The sequence below is a fragment of the Paramisgurnus dabryanus genome, chromosome 21, assembly GCF_030506205.2.
Source record: "Paramisgurnus dabryanus chromosome 21, PD_genome_1.1, whole genome shotgun sequence".
NCBI lineage: Eukaryota > Metazoa > Chordata > Actinopteri > Cypriniformes > Cobitidae > Paramisgurnus > Paramisgurnus dabryanus.
Window position 1 is genome coordinate 9,204,301 of NC_133357.1, and position 24,697 is coordinate 9,228,997.

A 24,697-nucleotide genomic window follows, 5' to 3' on the forward strand; every position below is an offset into this window, starting at 1 on the left:
TACACACCCGCACATCTAAAGGCTGTCTTTAGTCTGATCAGGTCAAGATAGTTGGGTGTCACAGGAATCAACTGGAAAAGTCTTTATTTAAGGATGAGATCACATCATCATCATTATCATCATCATCATCAGTGTATGAGCCTGTTGGCCGTCTAAACTCATAATCAGAGTTAATTTTACTAGTGATTGAGCCTAGCATGGTGTAACCAAAAGCCCTGTGTGTGTGTGAACAGGATTTGGATTGACTAGTTAGAAACATGCTAGAAGTTTACAGATTAAGTGTTTGTGATGTCATTACTGTAATATAATGCTCTGATGCATTTTAATCAACACAGATCATTTAAAGGGGACACTAGACTTTTTAAAGATATCAAATAAATCTTTGGTGTCCCCAGAGTACATATGTATAATTTTAGCTCAAAATACCCCACAGATAATTTCTTATAACATGTTAAAATGGACACTTTGTAGGTGTGAGCAAAAATGTGCTGTTTTTGGGTGTGTCCTTTAAAATGCAAATGAGCTGATGAAATGTAAATGCGATTCAAATTAAAAACTCAATCGTGCTGTCAATTATTTACACTCTCTGCACTAAATGGCAGTGCCGTGATTGGATAGCGCAGATTAAGTGGCGGTACTATTATAATAAGATCCCCTTCTGACATCACAAGGGGAGCCAAATTTCAATGAGCTATTTTTTCACATGCTTGCAGAGAATGGTTTACCAAAACTAAGTTACTGGGTTGATCTTTTTCACATTTTCTAGGTTGACAGAAGCACTGGGGACCCAATTACAGCACTTAAACATGAAAAAAGACAGATTCTTGATATGTCCCCTTGAAATGGTTTAATCAACATTGTGAAAGTTCAATAATGAAAATAAAAGATATTCTCACGTGATCATGCTGAGATCGATCTCAGTCTCTCCTCCAATCAGACAACAGATCTCTGAGTGAATCACACTTATATTAGACAAAACAAACATCCCATACATCTGTCGTTCTGGACTGTGAGGAAGAGACACAGACACACAGAGAAACACTGCACTGCACTGCACTGCACACAAAGATGTTATTTATCCAAGGTGACTTACAGTGCATTACAAGTTGAGTTTGTGTTCACTGAGAATTGAGCCAATGAGCTTCTCTGTCATGACAGAAATAAAGCAAAGGTTTGGATTGGCTGTTGTGTCTACAGTGGGCGGGGTTTTAAAGTGAAGGTGCTAAAATCACTCATAGCACATAAACACAAACAATTCAACTTTGAAGTGCAGTAAAGAGTTTTTATTTCAAATCTTCTAAAACATGAATAAAGGAAACGAGTAAAATCATCTCCAGACTCGCTGAGCTCCGCCTCTGTGTCCTACAGTTCTTCTGCTCTGGACCACACGAGGAGCACCACGCTGAGATGACACAGTCAACTGAAACAGACACATCTCACATTAACATCCTAAAAGGTCTCAGAAAATCAAATCCTTCATTTCCACTCCCTCCAAATGGTCTCTCTTTTAAATACAAATTATTTTAGTTGAAATTATTGTACCACATTTTTTTTACAACGTCAAATGCTTGGGTGCCAACAGATAGCAAAAGCTGGGAGAAGAGAAGCTGCTCAGGGTCTCAGAGAAGCTCTGAAAGCCAAGACCTGTTTGTTATTAAACAAACACTAGAGGATGATGATGGGATGGCAAAAAGAGAAATGGACCCCAGTGGGCACTGACGTGGGTTTGTGTTCACACCATCATCACTGGAGTGACATAAAACACACACACAGGACTGAAGGTTATATAACATCTATCCAGCTGCTTTCTACCCAAGATACATCCCTGTTATAGTTTGAATGGAGGAGATTGTGAGGGTCAACATGGCCACAGAAACTCTCACCTTCCAGTGAAAAGAGCCAATGATCAACTGTTAAAGAATGAGATCATCTGGGGGAGGGGCTCTGTACAGACTCATCTGTTCTTAATGATGGTCTCTGCCCATTGTTTGCATATGCGCAGTACCTGACAGGTATGAACTTTAGCATGACCTGCATGTGTTGCAAACCTGCCGGCGCAGTGACGCAGCTTTCTTAAAGTGTCTTTGTTTCTATCCCGGATCAGACATCAGTTCGCGTCAAAGACAAATAACCCAGGCTCAAAAGATTCAGTCTGACAGGTCACGGCCAAAATAGCCTTTATCCTCATGTGTTAGTTCTTCTCCATGGCATGTCTAGTTTAATATGACGCCTGTCAACTATCATCCCAATCAACTAAATGTTCAATAGTCAAAGGAAAAGTCTATACCTGTTTATTAGATTATAAGCTATTTATAATGACAATAACATCTGCAATACTATGATACTATGTGTGTTCATACATGTCTGGGTTTCTTTTCTTTGTCTTTCATGTAAAGCTGCTTTGAAACAATTCAACATTGTTAAAAACACATCTAAATATGCTGTATTAGATCAATTTGACTTGACTTCAGACAAAGCTGACACAGCAAATCCTGACCTGCATCTCCAACGCCAACATTAGCAGCGCGTTTCAATGTAGACGACGGATCATGATACCAGAAACATTTAACATAAAACACACACAGAGGTGATTTCATGCGTTTCTGATTCACAGTGACCTTAGTAAAGAGTTGAATGTTACGTTCATAATAACACAAACTCACAACCACTTTAAACACAGCAGTCATGAGTCTTCTGAAGAAATGTGACTCACCTCCGTCTGCTCATCTGATTTGTGCTCCAGGTTTGATTGTACTGTGGTAACCCCACCTTTAACAGACCTACACACACGCACATGCACATTGTTTGTCTTTGTTTTGTGTTGAGAGCAGGAGTATGTGTGTGTGTGTGTGTTTCTCACCTGCTGAAACTATCCTGCAATTGTTGTGTAGTGTATAGTTGGTGAGTGACATCAGCTACCCGCTGCTCTCTGATTGGTTCCTCTACTGGTTCTCCAGGGGAACGCTCCAGTAACTGATGCAGAAGACAGGAAGTGATGTGTGAGTGTGTGAAGCAATTTGGTAAAATCCATCACATGGTGTAGGCATCGCATAGATCAGAGAGCGCGTGGTACAGGCAGAGAAACATATTATTCAAAAATATTGTTTGCCAAGCCATGTTATTTTTTATTTGCTTAAGTAAATAAAAGAGGAGTCACTAGAAGTCACACAACAGCAGGAGTTTCAAAACTTCTTGTAATCCTTCATTGTTTGTCCTCCAGTTGTTTTCAGTGTCCTACGGCTTCATTATCTGGGATTTCACACGCTGAATTTTCCACTGTGATGTCCGTGGTGCTGAACTCAAGCACATCAGGTGTCAGTAGATCACCTGCACCTCATCAGCTCTGATTATTTTCTACCCTGAACTAATTTGTGCTTCTCTTAGTAGATTATGTTGGTCATTATGGAAATCAGCTGTTGCACCTGTGTTATTTAAGTTGCACTTTTTTAGTAAGTAACCCACAGATATAACGCTCCTATCTGTGCTCTCACGCTAATTTGGCCCATTTAGTAAATCTGGCCCTAAGTGTAAAGCGGTTGTTTTAACATTGAATGTATTTCACTTATTGAACTCATTTTCTGTTTGTATAAGAGCCTTATTTTAAGTCTTTATTATACTCTATTAACAACATCTAGAGTATATTTATTATCTAAACCACAGCTATTCACTTTCATCATCAATATTACGATGGGTTTGTGTTCACACCATCATCATCATCAACATCACTGAAGTGACATAAAACAATCACAGGTCTGAAGGTGATATAACATCTATCCATAAGCTGTTTTACCCAAGATACATCCCTGCTATTACTTTGAATGGGAAAGATGGCTTCCTTCACAGGTTTCTGTTGTTTATCATGGGCATAGTCACTGAAGTTTTCATCACCCCTTGTATGTTTAGATAGCAGCACCAGTTTACCTTGTAGCATATCAGCCTGAAGGTGACATTATATATGACTCCTTTTCAGTAGTGTCTCTATCATCTGATCCTTCATCTCTGGATGTGAAATAGTTCATTCTAACATCATTTAGAGCACTGACATCACCATGAGGCGATCATGTTTATCATTAAAGTGAGCAGATACTTTAGACTCTTGTTGTTCTCGTGTGTGCCATGATCTCATGATGATGTTGTATAAAAATACTTTGTGTGTCGTAGTTTACACAGGACTGGTGGGAAGACCTTTATTCTACATGTTGAGGTTTTTATTTGTTAAGGGTTAAGAGATGAAAAAGCTATAAGTGATTGTGTTGTGTTGCAGGCGCTTGTCACTATAAATCTCTAGTTTTCAGTCAATTTTGCAGAGAAGATTTTTCAGTTATTGGAAAAGATGTTATAAAAGAATAATTGACTGAAAACAAAACTGACATTTAGATTTTTCTGAAAAATGTTCAGTGTGACATCCGATGGGTTTTCAACTATGTTGTTTTGTGTTTTACCTTTGATACATAATACTGCAGCTCACTCTGTCTGTCTTCATTAGAAGAGGAAACGTTCATCTTGCTGAGCGGGGCTTCCTCTTTGATGGGTGGAGCCTTCTCTGATTGACTACCGTACAACACTACAGAAGCAACTCCTCTGCTCAGCCCACTATCTGAGCTAGAGCTGTGATTGGACCGTGACTCTGTGAAGGCGTGGCTCAATCTCTGCCTTTGATTTGCATCTCGGATCTGATCGACTTTGCTTTGATTTTGATGACACCGGCTGTGATTCGGGTTAAGATCCTGGTTTTGGTTCAGTTGGGTTGCGTTGGGCTCTTTCATCTTTCTCTCTGCGCTGTTCTCTCTTTCTTCTGCAATCGCAGGTCTGACCCACAATGCACTGCAGTCACTGAGAGCTACAACACACACATATTGGAGAGGTCACACATGAAACGTTTTCTCATTGGTGAAAGTGATGTATGTTTCAAGTATATTCATATGTGTGCGTGTGTGTGTGTGTGTGTGTGTGTATCTGTGCGTGTGCCAGTGTGTGTATACCTGTGAGATGAGTGTTGTCCAGCACAGGTTCCAGAGGTGTAAATGAATTACTGCAGTTCCACACATCAGAATGAAACTGTGCTTGACTATGTGTCTCTCGCTCGCTCTCTCTCTCTCTGGACAGATTCAAAACTACGGCCTGTGTAACTGAGACAGAAAACATTTGTGTGTGCATGAGTATGTGCGTGTAAATATATGCCTGTGTGTGTGTGTGTCAGACAGCAGATACCTGGCAGGTGTGTTTCACTTTTTGCTGTATCTTGCAGAGAACCGCTGATTTTAGAAGGTAGAAACACACTCTCCATCTACACACACGCAGGATCAAATTATTTATAAGAAATGTTGCTAAATTTTTAAATCTGACATGAGACTATAGTACCTGCTCCTGATTGGTCAACAGCTGTAAAGCCTCTGCCCAATGAGAGCGCATCATTCCCTGAAGCCGAGACACAAGCTCCTCCCTCTGCGTCTCAAGCCTCTTTTTTAATGCTGCCATGGAAACCAACTCCTCCTGCATCTCTGACAGCCTACACACAAACACACACACACAAATTTACTGAACACCCACAGACAGACTCACACAGACACACACACACACACACAAAGTAGACGTACTTGTTCTGGTAATAATGTGTAAGATGTTGTAGTTTGATGTCTTTCTCCTGTAACTGTGTTCTGAACTCATCCAGCTGTGACGATAGATCTCGCTCGTGTCTCGCACTCAGATCCAACAGCTGCTTCCTTTAACACACACACACGCGCACGCACACGCACGCGCACACACACACACACACACACACACACACACACACACACACACACACACACACACACACACACACAACAGAAGACAAAAGAGATGTATGTGTGTTTATGTACACTTAACAAATGAATTTTCAGATAGATGCTTGTGTACCCGTGTTGTTCTCTCAGTTGCGTGTTGTGTGTGTACCTGTGTTGTTCTCTCAGTTGTGTGTTGTGTACTCTGTTCTCCTCCTGTATGACTGACAGTTGATCATTGAGTTTCTGCTCCATTGACAATCGAAACTCCGCCTCCATCTGTGACTTTAGTGACTCAAATCGTGTCTATAAACACACACAAACAGGACATCATCACAGGACGAGTTGTGCACACATTAGTTTGTGTATTACCTGCTCGACGACTCGGTCCAATCTCAGACTGTCTCGGTCTCGTCTGGTCTCCTCCAGATCTTTCAGTAGTTGCTGTGCTCTGCTCTGGGCTTCTTCACGCACAATCACTTCCTGTTTCATCTGAGACTAAACACACAAACACACACACACAAACACACACACACACACAGTCAGTGTGAGACATGAGGCTCTGTTATAAACCCTCATTAATGTTGTGCTCATGTTGAAAGAAAAATTACACAGCTTTATAAGATTCATCATCTGACATTACATGAGATGTGTGTTTTACAACTAAATCAATCCCAGAGTGCATTGCCTTCTACAGAATATACTGATCATGGGTTAAAATCAGCACTGAAAAGAAACTGAATGTGTGTGTGTGTGTGTGTGTGTGTGTGTGTGTCTCTCACTCTCTCTCTCTCCAGCTCTTGTGTGTTTTGTGTGATCTGTCTCTGGAGTTCTTCATTGTGTTTTTCCAGAAGTGTGTGTTTGTTGTGGGACTCAGTTTGGAGTGTCAGGAGTTTCTCTTTCTCTTTCTTCACATCACTGTTGAGTTTCTGCTCTGAGCGCTGGAGATTATCTACACACACTCGCAGCTCTGACACCTGCTGCTCCTGAAACACACAAAGTCAAAGAAGTACTGAAGAGTACAGCTGTGTGTGAGTGTGTGTGTGTGTGTGTGTGTGTGTGTGTGTGTGTGTGTGTGTGTGTGTGTGTGTGTGTGTGTGTGTGTGTGTGTGTGTGTGTGTGTGTGTGTGTGTGTGTGTGTGTGTGTGTGTGTAGATGTTTTGCTTGATTTTTCATATCAGGACAACCAGCAGAAAAACCTTAATGTTTAAATCTAAAGTCATGGAGACATGAGTGAGTTTGTAAAGATGTGTATGTGAGAGTGTTTGTTACCAGTTGTGTGTTGGTGTCCTGCAGCTCTTGGTTGTGTTTTTGTTCTTTCTTGAGAGTTTCTTCCACACAAGAGAGATTCTGAAACACACAAACACACATTTACATAGCAGCGTCACACAGTGTGAATGTGTCCACCAACCTGTCTGAAACACATTTCTTTATTAGCTTGAATTTGATGATGGTCTGAGCTGAGCTAAACACAGCCATCCAGACACACAAAACACACACGCACACGTGTATACCTCTCTCAGTTTATGAAGTGTTTGCTCTGCTTTCTGCTTCTCCTCCTGCAGGAGTTTCATCTCCTCACTTCGGTCATGATCATGTCTCCTCCAGCCCTCCACCACTTTTACCAGCATCTGACACACACACACACATAAACAGACACAATAATAAATCTTTCTAACGCTCTGTGTGTCTGTGTGTTTGCATTTATATATGTGTGTGTGTGTGTGTGTGTGTGTGTGTGTGTGTGTGTGTGTGTATGAACCTTGTCAAGTTGTTCAATCATGATGTCTTTCTTGCGATCAGCAGCCACAGCGAGTGTAAACTGTTGCTGAACCTGAAGAACTTTATTCTGAAGAGACGACACCTGCTGCTCACACAACTGTGCATGCACAAACACAAACATTTTGTCCAATGATTGATTTGATAAATAGTTTATAATTTTAATAATGTACAGTCAATCTCAACCCCATGTCAGGATCCTGATCATCCCATTGCTCTTAAGTTTGCCATAAGACTCTATATATGCATGTATGTACAACACATAACACAACCTGTCCTGTCTAACACATCCGACCCATCATATAAACATCATTACCTTACGCTGTGATCGCTCTCTCTCCAGACTCTCTCTCAACATCTGCAACTCTGACACACTGGAGGTTGTGTCCACAAGTCGAGAATATCGAGGAAACAACTCATCCAGAGACATGGCACTGAGACACAGAGAGAGAGACAGACAGCTTAAACACAGACAGACAGACAGACAGCTGAGAGAGAGAGACAGCTTAAACACAGACAGACAGACAGCTGAGAGAGAGAGACAGCTTAAACACAAACAGATGGTCTGTTCACCTGAGCAGGTGTGAGGTGGAGTCGCTGTCATGTGAATCATTCAGGAGGTGCTGGGACACAGGAGCCCTAAACTCTGGAGGGTCAAAGGTGAAGGTCAATCACTCAAACCACATTCAGAAACACACGTGACCACATACATCGTGTACAGCGTGAACACTAAAATGTGTCCTGGATAAGGGTGAAGGACCGCCTACTCACCTGTCAATCAATTATCTAAAACAATGATTTTCAAACTTTGTCAGATGTGCTACTTGAAAATAAAAATGAATCTGATATAGAAACAGATTACAGATTATGTGCTTTATCAACACACACACACACACACACACACACACACACACACACACACACACACAGATGTAGTGACGTCAGCAACATGTTAATGTTGTATTGCGGTGTTTTTTTGTGTTTGTATTGTGTGCTTACCGAGTCTGTGTGCAGCTGTTGGTTTGGATCTCAGTATAGATTGTAAATGTGTCCTCACATTCTCCATTTCCTCTATATGCCTCCTGCCACTCTACACAAACACAAACACACACACACACACACACACACACACACACAAACACACACACGCTATAATGGATTTGAAATCTTTAAGATAAGAGTATAGTGCTTTGTGTTATGCTGGTAAAAACTCAATCGAGTTCACGAAGAAACCTCAACAGTGCACATTTTGGAGATGTCTGCGGTTTTCAACATCTGGTGTGTTAAATAAACAAACACTCATGATGTAATTCAGGGGCCCGTTTCAGAAAGGTGGTTAAGTGAAAACTGTGAGTTTGTTAACCCTGAAATAAGGGAAACTCTGAGTTTTCTGTTTCAAAATGAACAGGTAGGTTAAACATGAGACAGCGGGGTAAGTCAAGCCTGTTTCAGAAGAAGAGGTAACTTATGTTTTTTGGAGTAACTTACTCTCTGAACCTAACCTGGTCGAGAGCAGGTTTTATTCTGTAAACTCTGAGTTTCTTGTGGTCTCCTCCCCATTTTTAAAGGAGTAGTGGTGTTTAATCTTGTTAGTTGCTTTAGTACATTCATCCATTGCACACATTTTTAATACTTACACTGTAAAATATGTTTTCAGCTGTCTTTAAGTTATAATCAGATTGCCAGTGCAAATTATTTTACCTTAGTGCTTTATATATTTTATAAATTACACTTAAATTTAAACAAAAACATGTAAACAGTATATTGAAATGATCAGTAAAGCCAGTTTGATATATTTAGGTGCAGAGACCGTCTAAGTGACTAAAATTATAAGTGCTTTTATAGAGGATCCTGTAGATGCTGCTGCATTTATTTGTAGGAAGTTACATTTATGTTGCGAGAGGATTTTGAGACCCTGAGTGGATTTTTGTCATATCCACTTGCATTTATGTGAGCTGTATTTTTTTGCAGTCATTTTAGAATATACATATATACATAATACATATAAATATCCTTACATGACTAATATCAGCCCTTATGGCCGTGCTCTTACATCTGAACAGTTGCCTTTACATTTCTTCTGAATCTACTCGTCATTATCGCTGGTCCAGTGGGTAGTGCTGTGTGCAGTAGTTTGGGCAGACGTACTGTCGACGACATGAGTTAGAATACCGGCTTGGCGTATAAACATTTGTAAAGTTCGTTGCCTTTTATGCACAATTATTACCCCTAATTTCATTTTTAGTTGAGCTGCGGTCATCTTTTTGTCCATGAGATTGCATCTGCATGAAAATGTATATAATAATGTATAGTCCTTAGTTTATTTACTTCTGATATTCTAACCGTGATGAAAAATTAAATGTACGCATTTACTAAAGTAGCAATTTTCAACAACAACTCTTTTCTTTAAAATATATGCTCGTAGTTTCTGTACACTTGCAGTAAGACTTTCAGTTTTAGTAGTAAAAAGGATTTAGACCTCTTTTTTTTGCTGTTGCCATAGTGAAATGTAATATCAGAGCTCCATTGATGATGGCTTTTCATTGTGGTTGTGCACGCGCTTAACTCAGAGTTAACCTACTCAGAGTCGATTGAACTAACTTAGATCAGCTGTTCTGTAACTGAAAACTCTGAGTTTCCTATCTCAGAGTAAGTCAACTCACAGTTCAAGTTTTAACACAGAGTTGGTTGAACCTCCTTATTGAAACGGGCCCCAGGTGTTTAATTACAAAATCAAACTGTTGTCTGTTGAGGGTCTTTATTTTTTATAAGTGATGATGTCATTCCTGTCAGAGATTTTTTTAGGTTACCGTTATCTGCGCTGATCCGTTTCTTTTCTCCAGATGAAGGTCCATTTCTTGTGACAGGCCATCACCCTCTGACTCCACCTCTGACCCCGCCTCCTGTGGTCCAGAGCAAATTACTCCACAGGAGGAGGAGTCTGCAGTGAAGCCCGCCTCCTGTGTCTCTTCCAGCCCATGGGAGAGAAGAGGGGGCGTGGCTGCCGTCATTCTGAATGCAGTGAGATCAGAAGAGGAGACAGTGAACGATACACAACATTATGAACGATACACAACATTATGATCAATACACAACATTATGAACGATACACAACATTATGATCTTTCTCTCAAACAGCTTGTTGTGATCACTGAATATGTGTTTGTGACGTGACGTGTCCATACAAGAGCGACCAAAGTTTCAATCAAACATAAACTCTTTTTCTGTACCTGGCAGCAGTGTGACCTTTGACCTCCTGCTTTCGGCTATGCTGCAGTGAACTGTAGAGGCGGGCGGTGACCTCACGAGATGAGGACAGTGCTGACAGAGGAGAAGACGGCCATGAGCGAGTAAGAAGAGAAGACTGATGAAGAGTTGATGCTGGAAGAGGCTCAACATCACTGAGTGCATCATCATCATCATCATCATCATCATCATCATCATCATTCCCTCTGCTCACTGACATCTCACTGTGCAGACACAGAGACACACACAGACAAGGTAATATGATTTTCTGTTTCCATCATTTATATATTACTGATTGTAACATGAACACTCGTTTATAGAGCACAGATCTGAAACTCTCTGTCAAACTTTACTGAAGCTTTATCTCAAACTCATCATTCATTACAGATCTCGCAGCTGATATTGTATTTCGTTGCAATTAAATGTTTTATTTAACTTAATGTTTAATTTTGCTTTATTCGTTTTAATGAGATCATCTGAATACTTAAAGAATTGAATTAACGTTAGAATTTTGATCCAGACATCCGTTTCTATAGCAACTGCATCACACACGACAAACTTCGAGAATTATTTTACTAACATTTACCTCACTGTGTCAACTTTATTACAATTTTTTCATTTGACAGTCCTTAAGAAAGTTCACGAGAGACAAAGTGAAAGTTTTCAGGGATTTAAAAGTTTAAGAAAGTTTTGAGAGTTTATTTACCGTCCGTGCATCTCGCGCAGATTCCGCGCTTGAAAACGCGCCATGACAACCGTGGAAATACGTCATCAAACCGCGACACGAACCCAACCGCTTCCGTTTAAAGCACCCGAGACGTCATTACATTCACAAAAGTTTTATTATCTCTTTATTTTTGAAACCAAGCTTTCTGGATCTTGCTGCTTATATTAGGCATTATGTTATCTCAATATATGAGTGTACAATCAAAAAAGCATTAGATCATATGACCTCTGTAAGCTTTACAAGATATTTAATTTTTTCCTTTACTTTTTTACATTATATTTTTTATAACCCTTGACCTCCCTGTCTTATTTGTGATTTGTTCATAGACTTTATTGATGTACGGAGAATTCTTGCTGTATATTCCATTTTTGAATCAATAAAAACTCTCTTTATTTTTTAAGGTCGAGGTTGTCCTTATTTCATGCTAATTGTTTTTCCATTTCATTAAAAAGGTCTAAATACTTAACACAAAATAGGATCATCGAAATAGGATCCTTGCTTCCTAAATGTATGATCACTTTATGCTATCTACACACTGAAGTTTGCTTTGTTGTATTCTGAACATTTTGAGAGTCATCCAGGTGTTCTATGTATGTAGTAAAGTTGCATATATCCATGATGACTATAGTAAAAGTAGTGTGCTGTTCCTAGCATTATAACCTTTATTATTCGGTCATCACTGATTTATAAAGCACAATTACATTTACATGGAAATAAACCATGGATTTATTTACTACAGTAAAAAAAACATGGCTAACTTAATAAGGGTTAACACGTAATATGTAAATAATGCAGTATGACTCAACAAAGTTTGATTTGCCACAGATCTCAGTACAGCTCTTTATTTTCTATAAAATCTTAATGAACAGCACAGATTATATCGAAACTTCAGTCTGACACAATGTTTCTTCTTAATCTGATCAAATACTCATCTTTACATTAAAAATTAAAACAAACCACACAGATGTATAGAGGATTTAATAAAATTCTCATTTCAAACACAAGCGCACTGAATCTGATGCAGTAGACTTTAATGAGGAATAGACCAGACAACTTTCTGAGCTACACACAAATGGAATGATAGAAAACCACACAATTCCATATATTACACAAACACACACACGCATGCGCGCACACACACACACACACACACACACACACACACACACACACACACACACACACACACACACACACACACACAATCATCATCTTGTCTGCTTTATGCTCCAGTTTCATGTGCACATGGTGTAAAATTGAAAGTGTCCATATGAAAATGATTTCTTGGGTTTTACAAGGTGATCTTCGTATTACGGAAGCTGGAATTATCCCTAAAAAAAAACAAGACAGACAGATGCTTAGAGACTCTGTGTGTGGTTTCAAAGTTCACCAATAACTGAACAGAAACAACATAAGACACTAGTAATTACAATACTGCAATAAATGAATACAAGAGACTTTCACTATCAAATACTTATGACCAATGTGTTACTACATGAATGATATTTGAGGATATCCAAATACTACTTTAAACAGGACGAACTGCCAATCGATTAGGAAATAATTAACATTGTTGTATGATTCTTCATGTTTTAAAGCATGTTTTATTATAAACGCTAGTTTAATAGGTCAATATCCCCTTCATGTAAGATGGCACGACTACATCTAACTTTATTTTTATTCATTTCCTGATTATTTTGTAAACATTACTTTCCAAACATGTCATGTGTGTCTCATACTTGAGGCTATCGTTGTGCGTCTTGTACTCCATGATGGTGTTGGGCGGCAGGTTCAGCACACGCCGCAACGTGTCTCTTATTCGTGATGTGGTAACTTGATCATTGGCCGTTTTATTCCAAATCGACAGAATATCCTCCTGTAGCGAAACACAAACAGCGGCACATACACAGTCATACACACTGCGGTCAGATGTTTGTCACTACAGTAATGTTATAGACGAGTTAACTGGTGAGTCTTGTTTACTTTCTACTAAATGTTTCAAAAAATCTTTGAAAGATATGAATGTGTGATGGTGTAGTCCGAAGAGGCTGTACAGTACCTGAAATCGGATGGACACCACCACCCCACAGATCTCTTCCCCCACCATGAACTGTTCCCCCAGCATGGCCAGGATGATGTTCTCCCAGAATCGGGATGCCAGACCTTTCCGCAAGCGAATAATCCACTTGCCGCCATTTTTATTTGCCTCGTCCTAACACAGACACACACATCTTTAAAAACAGTCACAACACAGCTGGACATTTTACTGCTGTTATGGTTTAATCAAATGAAATACAGTGTTTGGATTTTCCAGCAGTGTGCAGAAACACCTGCAGAATGATGTCAAACATTGACAAAAAACACACACACCTCCCACATGGGTTTGATTCCCTCTTTAAAGAGGTGAAAGTCACTGTGACCCGTCAGGTCCCCAGGTCGAACAAGATGACTGTAAAACTTCCAGAACTGTTCCACCTGAAGTGGAAAAAAACAACAAACAAAAACAACCCAACAACTTAATGAGACACAAATGATGCTTACAGATATTAAAGAGAAATAAGTGTAATAATAAACACCGATGCCACTGTTCCCATTTGTCTGATGTTCTGCTCGTAGCTCTGTGTGTTTGCAGGTCTGCTGGGTGTGCGGCGAGAGTACCAGAAGGTGTAGTTATACTGCAGAGGATGTTCACCCGCACCTGGACTAATCGTCTGGAAAACAAACCAAACACAACACATTTACATTCTCATTCATGTTTGGATGGAGTCTGCAGAGTTGTTCTCTATCATATCGGTCTCACCTTACGTCTGATGTTGTTATTATTGTTGTTTAATGATCCTCCATCAATTTCATTATGGTCCTTAATCTCCTCGTGGTCACCAGAGTCTTCTTCTTTTAAACTACAAATGTAACATTAGCTTTTATCTGCTTATATTTTATAAATTATATCCAATACTTTAAATGATGACATCATATATGTTAATGTGAGATGTGTTCAACGATAAGTACATCTCTTTACTCAGACGTGTTAATGATTTTAATAATATTGAAAGATTTCAGTATATTCATAACTCATAACTAAGTAGTGTTTTATATTTGAATCCAGTGATTCTGATTGTTAATGCAGAGATGTAACGCTGCTGCTGCTGTTGTTGTTGTTGGATGTGAATTAGCAGTTAGCAGCTCACTCAACTTACTGTTCAAACTGATTCATTTTTCTCTCGCTCCTCTTCAGACGCGTTTTGTTTTCTTCTTCTCTCTATAAACGCAAATCCCCGCGTTAAAACAACTTTAATTATACAAATACAAGTTTATAATGTAGCAATCGGTAACGATAGACTCGTGTTTTTATATCGTAAAACAAACTCAGTGCATCAGGCTCTCTCACTTCTCTCACTGCACATGCGCGAAAATTATACGGGGGCCGAGAGGCGTCAAACAACACGTTTGAGAGGAACGCGTTTCACCTGCGATGCAACAAGAAAACTATTTGTGTTTGTGACTACAAATCCGTCTGGTAAGAACTTTTTATTTTATTTTTATTAATATTTTATGTATTTAAGTTTCACTTTAGGCATATTTTAACGTGGCTTCATGCATTAAGACAATGATACACTACATTCACTATACACTAATAATTATAAGCATACTATTATTGGCGATTTTTTTTTATTACATAGTAGAGCTCGCGTTTGTGTGTTTTTCCACTGGGTGCAGTCACAGTGCAGTTACACCTCGGTTGAGGTCAAGCAGAAGAGTCCAGAGTCACGTGCTCGTGTTCATTAAAGGAAACAAACGATGCCCTTTAGCATTTTACTTTCGTACTGTGGGATCTGCTTGCCTGTACACAAGAATGTTTTATTTATAAAATGTTTGCTGAATTGGTTGTTATCACTGTAAATGACACATTCAGGGGTTTCTTTTAGTGGTTTTCTAAGCGAGTCTCTCTCTCATGTTGTTGTTTTAGACAGGGTTGAAAAGATTACATTTCATTGAATTACCAGCAGAGGTCAGACTATACTCACTATAACTCTCCACGAGTCTCAGTGCCAGTAAAACATTTTTTTTTATGTTAGGATTGACAAGATTTTCATCAAAAACATGTTGATCTGTGTAGAGATGCTGATGTAAGCAAACAGAAGAGAGAAGAATGTTTAACAGTAAACATCTGTTTGGTGGAGAGATTATGATACTAATGTTAATGTGCTGAAGATGATACATGTCTGATGATAAACAAAAATGGCACAAACACTTGATGAACACAGTTTAAACTCTTGTATAATTAATTATTATACGCGTACCTTTATGAGCTCATTATATAACTGTAAGATTTGTACATTAAATAATGGATTTGTCAAAGTGCAGGACTATTTAAACCGATCAAATGACAACTAGAAGAATAGTGATCTATTACAGCCACATACAGTAACCTAAAGCCTTTATGTTAACAACTAGCTAAATAAATCTCATCGTGTTCCTGTACACTAATATATAATCACATATTCATTTATATTCTCATCTAAGAGCAGCATGAATTTGGGTTTTCAGTCCAGTATTGTTTGATTTCAGAAGTCTTAGCCAGAGAGAATTGTGGGTAAGGGGGGGGGGGGGGTCAGTCTGGTCTCTATCAGAACTCTCTCTCTCTCTTTCTTTCTCTCTCTGTCTCTCTCTCTCTCTCAAATTCCTGCCAGATGTGTGCACTGACAGATCAGAGGAGAAAACCACTGCACACGCAGACACACACACACACGTGCACGCGCACACACACACACACACACACACACACACACAGACACACACACACACACACACACACACACACACACACACACACACACACACACACACACACACACACACACACACACACACACACACACACAGACACACACACACACACACACACACACACACACACACCATTACAGCTGGATTTCATTGAGAATGAAAGATGACTAGAAAGTGTTACACCCTCTAAACTGAAGTCATGAAGAGTAAGTTAACTGCAGTAAACACTAGTAAACAGTAAACAGCTCAGCTCCTGACACGACTAAACTTCATATGAAGACATCATTAGAGTTCTGCTGCTGTTCCAAACATCTACACTGAACAGCAATGTTTCACGTGCACACTTTCCATAAACATAGAGGAAGGTCAAAACTCACACGCATGAACTCTCCAGATCACAGCCAGAGAGAGAGAGAGAGAGAGAATATAAATGAGAGAGTGTTGATGGAGGATGACATATAGAGATGAGCTGTATTGTGTGTGTTTGTGTGTGTGTGTGTGTGTGTGTGTGTGTGTGTGTGTGTGTGTGTGTGTGTGTGTGTGTGTGTGTGTGTGTGTGTGTGTGTGTGTGTGTGTGTGTGTGTAAGTGTGTAGACAGGAAGTAAGAGCTATGCTGTCATGACGCCCGTCAGGATGTGAGAGCTTAAGCCCCTCCCTGCTGAGGTCGCAGGTCAAATGTAACAGGCGTCGGCACTGAAAGAACACAAGATAACCTTTATATGGATAAAGAATGATGATCTAAACTATATAAGTAATACGTTTTTGTTGGTAACACACACATCTACACACAATGAACCTCATGAGTTCAGTTTGACATTTTAAACATTTTTTCACAAATTCTTGAGTTAATCTGAAACAGAAGAGAAGAAGCAAACATGTGTTTAGAGTCAATCATATAAATATATATATATATGTGCTGTTTCACAAACCCCATCTGTGGGTTTAAACTTCTGCCAACACTCTGCTCAGTGTGTGTGTGTGTGTGTGTGCGTGTGTGTGTGTGTGTGTGTAACAACTGAAATGACATCACACACACTCTCTCTCTTCTGATGTGTGTTTCATAAAAAGCTCATATGTGGTTGGACTTTCCCTTCAGATGTAAACAGGCGTCTTTCATAGACTAACATCATAAACAGCAATACACAAACACACACAAACACACACACACATACAGAGTATTGTTCAAGTGTTTCCCCTTTTGGAGCCGCAGGATTGGCTACAGATGTGATGGGTACCCGTCACTGTGGAGACAGGAAACCCCACACACCCCTGCTCATAACGAGACACACACAGACACACACACACACACACAGAGACACACACACACACACACAGACACACACACACACACACACAGACACACACACACAGACACACACACACACACACACACACACACACACACACACACGCACGCACGCACGCACGCACACACACACACACACACAGACACACACACACAGACACACACACACACACACACACACACACACACACACACACACACACACACACACACACACACACACACACACACAGACACACACATTCTGGTTTCCATGTTTTGTGGGGACATTCCATAGACGTAATGCATTTTATACCATACAAACTGTATATTCTATTCCCCTTACCTGCCCCATTCCCTAACCCCAACCATCACACAAAACTTTCTTGTACCTTAGATTTTCAATAAACATCATCTTGTTTGATTTATAAGCTTGTTTCCTCATGGGGACATCAAAATGTCCCCACAAGGTCACAAAAACACTGGTATTCCTATCTTTGTGGGGACAATTGGTCCCCACAACGTGATAATTACCAGGTACACACACACACACACACACACACACACAGAGAGACACGCACACACACACAGTGGATCTGGTCTGCATTAGTGTGTGGTTTTCACCTGAAAGTCTCATCCAGTGCTCACCTGGTTTAATTTGATCCCTCTGCTCTCTCGTTCACTCTCATCTGATTTTTCGCTACCATAACAGCTTTCATCCAAACACACACAACAACCGTAGTGGAGACCTGCTTACACACACACACACACACAACATTTCAAGGTCTAAAACTGATAACACAGTCTTGTGGGAACTGTGCGAATGTGGGAATATAAATATGCGTAAAGGTTTGCATATGAGATTTTATTTTCAAATAATTAAACTAAACAAGGTGATCTTAATTGAACTTTCACTCTAAACATGTCTGGGTTATTTTTGACCCATTTTAGGTAAATATTGGACAGCACCGCTGGTTAAACTGATCCAATGCATAACAAAAACCCAACAATGGGTCATTTTTAACTCAGCAATGCTCTCCAGTATTGAACTTTTATGGGTCAAAAATAACCCAGACATTTTTAGAGTCTTGTTTCTTGGCCTAAAGCCACTAAGAAAATTTTCCTTTTGAAAGGTTTGCGTTCCTTACAAATGATCTAATAAAATATAAACACTTCAAATATATACGCATATATTTCCTTTTGTGTAGCTGTGTGTATATAAGTGAGATATTGTACATCAAAGCTGATTATTATCATAAATACATCCCTTCAGGGAAATAAAAGACCTGATAAAAGTCCTGATCAACCTGTCAGGATTATTATAATTCAGAGTTTGTCATGAATCTGCTTAGGGAAGAGGACGCACCGTACACAAGAGACACACACACACAAAACACCGCTACATTACTGATGAAACACAACCTTATGTGTGATGTTATAAATCAATGGTTAGTTGTGTCTGGTTTATTTTGTGTATACTGAACTGAGCTGTGTGGTTCAGGTGTTATTTCATCTGAAGACATTTATGTATTAGTCAGATGATTTTATACTAAGTGACTTCCAGTGCGTTACAAGGTAATCATTTTTTTAACATGTGTTTCTTGTGTTTGAACCCGTAACCTTTTGAGCTGTTAACACAATGCTCTACCAATGAGCTATACAGGAGCATGACTTGAACTGAACTGTGAGGTCATAGTGACTGCACACTGAAGCTCCGCCCATCACCCGCTGCACTGCATTATGGGAGGTTGAATCGTGAGCATTCATTGAACACCTGGTTGAGCTGCTGATCAACTTACACAAGCCAACAATATCTCAAAGAAACATGATTACACGTTTAGAAAAACGAAATCCTTCATGTGAACACTGAGATGTTTCCTGTCTCAGCCAGAAACAACACAGTTTAAATCCATCCAACACACACACACACACACACACACACACACACACAAACTGAGTCTTAACTATGTCTGTTAAAGATGTTAGAAAGCAGAGATGGGAGTGTGGGAGGTAAAACTGTAATAATTTACCTGAATGACACTAATAATGCGCGCACACACACACACACACACACACACACACACACACACACACACACACAATCATCCTGTCAATCACATTCATACATGTGGGGGGAATCTCTCTGAGCTGATGATTATCAGTTTTACAGATCCATGCAGAATTTTACCTGTTATGGCATCCACAGGTGTGTGTGTGTGTGTGTGTGTGTGTGTGTGTGTGTGTGTGTGTGTGTGTGTGTGTGTGTGTGTGTGTGTGTGTGTGTGTGTGTGTGTGTGTGTGTGTGTGTGTGTGTGTGTGTGTGTGTGTGTGTGTGTGTGTGTGTGTGTACCTGGTAATTATCACGTTGTGGGGACCAACTGTCCCCACAAAGATAGGAATACCAGTATTTTTGTGACCTTGTGGGGACATTTTGATGTCCCCATGAGGAAACAAGCTTATAAATCAAACAAGATGATGTTTATTGAAAATCTGAGGTACAAGAAAGGTTTTTGTGATGGTTGTGGTTAGGGAATGGGGCAGGTAAGGGTAATAGATTATACAGTTTGTATGGTATAAAATGCATTACGTCTATGGAATGTCCCCACAAAACATGGAAACCAGAATGTGTGTGTGTGTGTGTGTGTGTGTGTGTGTGTGTGTGTGTGTGTGTGTGTGTCTGTGACATTCCATAGGTAAGAGAGAAAACAGTTTAGAGATTCCACCTTAATGTTTGTTATTATTGTGTTATTATATGTTTCTTGTTTTAGGTATAATGCTTTGGCAATATTGTAAGTCATCATGACAATAAAGTTCTTTTAAATTGAAAATTGACAGGCAGAGAAAACTGACAGAGAGACACACAGGCAGAGAGATAGACAGACAGAACATGTAAAATTATCTAAAAGTTGAATTAATTTAAAGCTTTTTTGAACAGAACAGATTAAACCTAGATGTGCGTACTCACACAGGTGTAATAGGGTAGACGCAGGTAAGATTAAACTCAGTGAATCTATAGAAGAGAGGATAAGATGCTAACAGCAGAGTTCATATGAGTTCTCCTTCATAACAAAACTGTGACTGTGTGAAGTTCATGATGATCGTGTGTACATAAAACTTCATCAAAGCCTAGAAAACCGCAGCGATTCACCATCAACTGGAGATTCTCTGTCATTTAGTGTAACAGATGTTTGTCCTATCAGAGCTCATGTGGTGTCAACACAACATCTGCACAGACCAATGCTGGAATTCATTTTCACAGATTATGATGAATTATGAGAGACAGACAGAAAATCTTTCACAGCAGCACAACCTCCGAAGTTAACCCATCAATCTGAATTTTACTCATCTGACCGTTGTTAACCGGTCAATCCAACATTAACTCACTTGACAGCTGTTAACCAATCAATCCAACATTAACTCACCAAACCGCTGTTAACCAGCCAATCTAACATTAACTCACCAATAACTGACTTCATTTATAATCCATTTATTATGTTATTTTTTTCATCAAATAATATCAACAGGGTTGTGTAAGAACTTAGAGAACAAGACATTATTATGTGTCTGAGAGAGAGAGAGAGAGAGAGAGAGAGAGGTGTGTGTATCACATCTGTTTAAAAGAAATGTCTGTGATGGATTTTGATTCAGTTCAGACACACACGCACAGACACACAAACGCACACACACATGGTGAAATGGATGCTGACTGGGGGTTCACAGGGGATGTGGGGGTCAAAGGTCAAGTGGGGAGTGAGGAGAATGGAATCCAACACACAGACACACACAGTCACGGTTCAAACACTCTTTTAGTTGCCATGTCAAACACGACTTTGTGGTTTCAGCAGAAGTTTTAAATTACTGCTGAAAATCTCATTTATATTCTCTCTCTCTCTCTCTCTCTCTCTCCATGGTGTGTATAATAATCTCATTTGAAGATTGAGAGATGGTGTGTGTGTGTGTGTGTGTGTGTGTGTGTGTGTGTGTGTGTGTGTGTGTGTGTGTGTGTGTGTGTGTGTGTGTGTGTGTGTGTGTGTGTGTGTGTGTGCACGCTCATCAAACCTGTGCTGCACTTCTGAAAGAATAAATAACATTGTCTTATTTGAGAGAGAAAAAAAACCCAACAGAAAGACAGACAGGCAGCCAGACAGTTGCTGAACCAATAAAAACCAAATGTTTCCATAATCTAGAGTTTCTTGAGCTGTCAGTAACACACACACACACACACACACACACACACACACACACACACATACACACACACACACACACACACAAAATGTCATAGTTCATAGAGATTTGCATTTATATTGTTTACATAGAAATGATATAACATCATTTTCAAAAACTTGCAGTTTGGAACCCATTTTCAGGACCCCAAAACTTTAAATCGTTGTGTAAACGTGGCCTTAATGTAGTTATAAGAGTTTAAAGACAACACTGTTCACAATCATTATTTACAAGCCAAATTTAAACTTCCTGAGAACCAAATGACTAACCAGATCTGTGAACAGAGGAACACAGGCATGTGTCCAATGGTACCTGCAGAAATGCAAATGTTTAAAGTTTGTTCATCTAAAATAACGCTGGCTGATCAAAGTTTATGGTCAGTTCACAAAGGTTTTTCTTGTCATGTGAGAACCTCTCAGTCAACATACATTTACATTTACATTTAGTCATCTAGCAGACGCTTTTGTCCAAAGTGACTTTCAAATGAGGTTAACAATAAAGCAATTATAGCAACACAAGAACAGCAATACATAAGTGCACTGGAAATAATCTCATCAAGTCCAACACAATATACATAGATGAGGGTTGGTTAGGTTTTTTTGTAAGAATGTATAGATAGAGATCAAGAAAAAAGACAGATATTAAGTGTTATATTAAGTGAGGTAATGGCGGAAGAGATGGGTTTTTAGCCGATTCTTAAAAACAGCTACAGAGTCAGCAGATTGTGTCGCGACCCGCAGATCATTTCACAGATGAGGACCAGCTGCTGAGAAGGTACCCACTAATGTTTTTTTCCCTTTTAGAGATGGCACCACAGAGAACAGGGATCAAGAGGGTACATAGGGCTCTATAAGTAAGTGAAGGTAAGGCGGTCCTGACCCAGTGGTGGCCAGGAGCAGAGCTTTAAATTTGATGCGAGCTGCTATAGGGAGCCAGTGTAACTTGACAAAGAGAGGAGTGACGTGCGCCCTCTTTGACTCATTGAAGATCTCTCTTGCCGCTGCGTTCTGAATCATCTGTAGGGGTTTGGTCGTGCAGGCTGGAAGTCCAGCCAGTAGCGCATTGCAGTAGTCCAGCCTGGACAGGACAAGAGCTTGGACTAGGACCTTGTGGCATGCTCATTTAGAAAAGGTCTAATTTTCCCAATATTGTAAAGAATGAATCTACAAGAACGGGAGGTGCTCGGTGAAACTAAGCAGATCATCAATGACCCCTCCCATGTTTCTGGCTCTCCTGGATGGCGTGATGGTCGAGGAACCCAGCTGAATGGAAAGGTTGTGATGAAGGTTTGGTTCAGATGATATGACAAGCAGTCCTGTCTTCGCAAGGTTAAGCTGGAGATGGTGATCCTTCCCCAGGGTGAGATGTCCCTCAGGCATGCCGAAATGCAGGCAGAAACCGTGGGGTCATCAGGGTGGAACGACAAGTGGAGTTGGGTGTCATCCGCATAGCAGTGGTAGGAAAAGCCATGTTTTCAAATGACAGAACCCAGGGATGTTATGTATATCGAAAAGCCATGTTTTCAAATGACAGAACCCAGGGATGTTATGTATATCCTTGAGGCACCCCGGTATCAAGATGTTGGGGTTCGGAGATGTTACCGCAGTGTTTCCTCTAGGATTTTTTCCAGCTGTGGCGGCAGGGGGCGCCCATGATGATTATAAATGTACATTTAAAAAAAATAATGTAGAAAATAGGCTACAGTAAACTAACATGTATTTTTTATCATTTTCATGCTGTCATTTACTTTTCCTTATATTTATAGCATATTGCTTTTCTATGTTTGATCTAAACTGTATTTTCTTAAAAATACGTAAGTTTTATAGCTTCATAGGGATCTTTCATTGTAGTTTTAATGTAGTGTGCAAGTTCGTGCTCGGGTTTGCTGTTGCAAAGTCACGCACAGTCCTGTTTGATAATCCGCACCGCTGTGATTGACAGAACATTTATCCGACATCAGCAGGCAGCAATTTTATTCCACACCCGGCCTGTCTGACATAAAGACCCCGACCCGGTCACACCGCAAATCGCGCAGTTATAGAAACCTTTATGCTCTTCGCAGACAGATCTTAAACACAAATAAGCACGGGGACATTTAAAATCTGTTACCTATCGGAATCGAGTCGAATTCTGTTCTTGGATGTTAGACCCGCAGTTCACGCTCGCATATTGAGTCCCGACCTGGATCTACAACGCATATAGCACGTTAATATTATTAAACCCGTTACATCAAATATTAGGAGTTTCACCCGCGGGTACCCCGACCCTGTTGTTTCGTCTGAAAACAGATGAAACAGTCTCACCGTCTGCCTCCAGTTTTTATTACCAACGTCCTTCTCTTCCACGGGAATAAGTTTCCTTCCAAACAGATTCAACTTATGTCTTGCAGTCCTATATGAGTTGTATTCAGTATTTAGCCTTTTGTTTTTGGACAAATATCTTATCATTTAATGTGAAACTTTGTGAGTGTCGATCTAAAGCACAGAAGATTGACTGACAGCTGAGCGGTCAGCTGCGCTTATAGCCTATACTGAATAACTAATGGCCAGATAGGTTGATAATATGAGTACAGTGATTACAAATGAATGTCCAAAAAACTCGTAATATGTTAAATCTAAAGTTTAATCATGTCTTTTCTCGCAGCCCCGCGCTGCGTCCGTGTATATGCGCCTGTGAACAGCATACGCGTGATGACCTTGCAACTTAAATTACCCTTAATTTATTGCCAGACAGATAAAAGTAAAATAACATTCGAATCTGTAAATTGTGTATTTTTATTTATGTAAACTCACAATAAGGAGAAAACCTTGTGCTTATTTAAAATAATTAAAAACATGACGTGCTTTCTGCTGCTTTGGTTTAACAGCGCATCACAAAAAAAGA

At 39.8% G+C, this 24,697-nt stretch overlaps 2 protein-coding genes across 2 annotated transcripts; both read right to left on the bottom strand.

Annotated features, from left to right (window-relative positions):
- Nucleotides 1–6: 6 nt before the first annotated feature.
- Nucleotides 7–11,597, bottom strand: cntrob (centrobin, centrosomal BRCA2 interacting protein). Its single transcript, XM_065275699.1, has 21 exons — nt 11,494–11,597; nt 10,772–11,011; nt 10,352–10,553; nt 8,541–8,631; nt 8,115–8,187; nt 7,858–7,975; nt 7,525–7,641; nt 7,277–7,393; nt 7,035–7,112; nt 6,545–6,748; nt 6,135–6,260; nt 5,935–6,068; nt 5,598–5,723; nt 5,362–5,509; nt 5,212–5,287; nt 4,983–5,129; nt 4,443–4,840; nt 2,861–2,973; nt 2,714–2,780; nt 897–1,420; nt 7–81 (listed from the first exon to the last, which is right to left on the bottom strand). Exons 1-20 carry the CDS (start codon nt 11,535–11,537, stop codon nt 1,328–1,330), a joined length of 2,712 nt encoding a protein of 903 aa, XP_065131771.1. The 5' UTR covers nt 11,538–11,597; the 3' UTR covers nt 7–81; nt 897–1,327.
- A 743-nt stretch (nt 11,598–12,340) lies between these two features.
- Nucleotides 12,341–14,923, bottom strand: eif4e2rs1 (eukaryotic translation initiation factor 4E family member 2 related sequence 1). Its single transcript, XM_065275696.2, has 7 exons — nt 14,712–14,923; nt 14,315–14,414; nt 14,091–14,225; nt 13,885–13,989; nt 13,574–13,726; nt 13,254–13,390; nt 12,341–12,845 (listed from the first exon to the last, which is right to left on the bottom strand). The coding sequence occupies exons 1-7, from the start codon at nt 14,726–14,728 to the stop codon at nt 12,806–12,808; spliced, it is 687 nt and encodes a 228-aa protein (XP_065131768.1). The 5' UTR covers nt 14,729–14,923; the 3' UTR covers nt 12,341–12,805.
- Nucleotides 14,924–24,697: the final 9,774 nt, after the last annotated feature.

Excerpts from the sequence above, each read along its gene's own strand:
- cntrob (XM_065275699.1), bottom strand. The coding sequence starts at position 11,537 with ATGGCGCGTTTTCAAGCGCGGAATCTGCGCGAGATGCACGGACG. Across the intron at positions 8,632-10,351 it reads ACGGATCAGCGCAGATAACG|AGTGGCAGGAGGCATATAGA; the intron begins GTAACCTAAAAA and ends GTGTTTGTGTAG. Across the intron at positions 8,188-8,540 it reads AACAGCTGCACACAGACTCG|AGTTTAGGGCTCCTGTGTCC; the intron begins GTAAGCACACAA and ends TTGACCCTCCAG.
- eif4e2rs1 (XM_065275696.2), bottom strand. Across the intron at positions 13,990-14,090 it reads AAATGGGAACAGTGGCATCG|GTGGAACAGTTCTGGAAGTT; the intron begins GTGTTTATTATT and ends TTTCCACTTCAG. Across the intron at positions 13,727-13,884 it reads GAATCAAACCCATGTGGGAG|GACGAGGCAAATAAAAATGG; the intron begins GTGTGTGTGTTT and ends TGTCTGTGTTAG.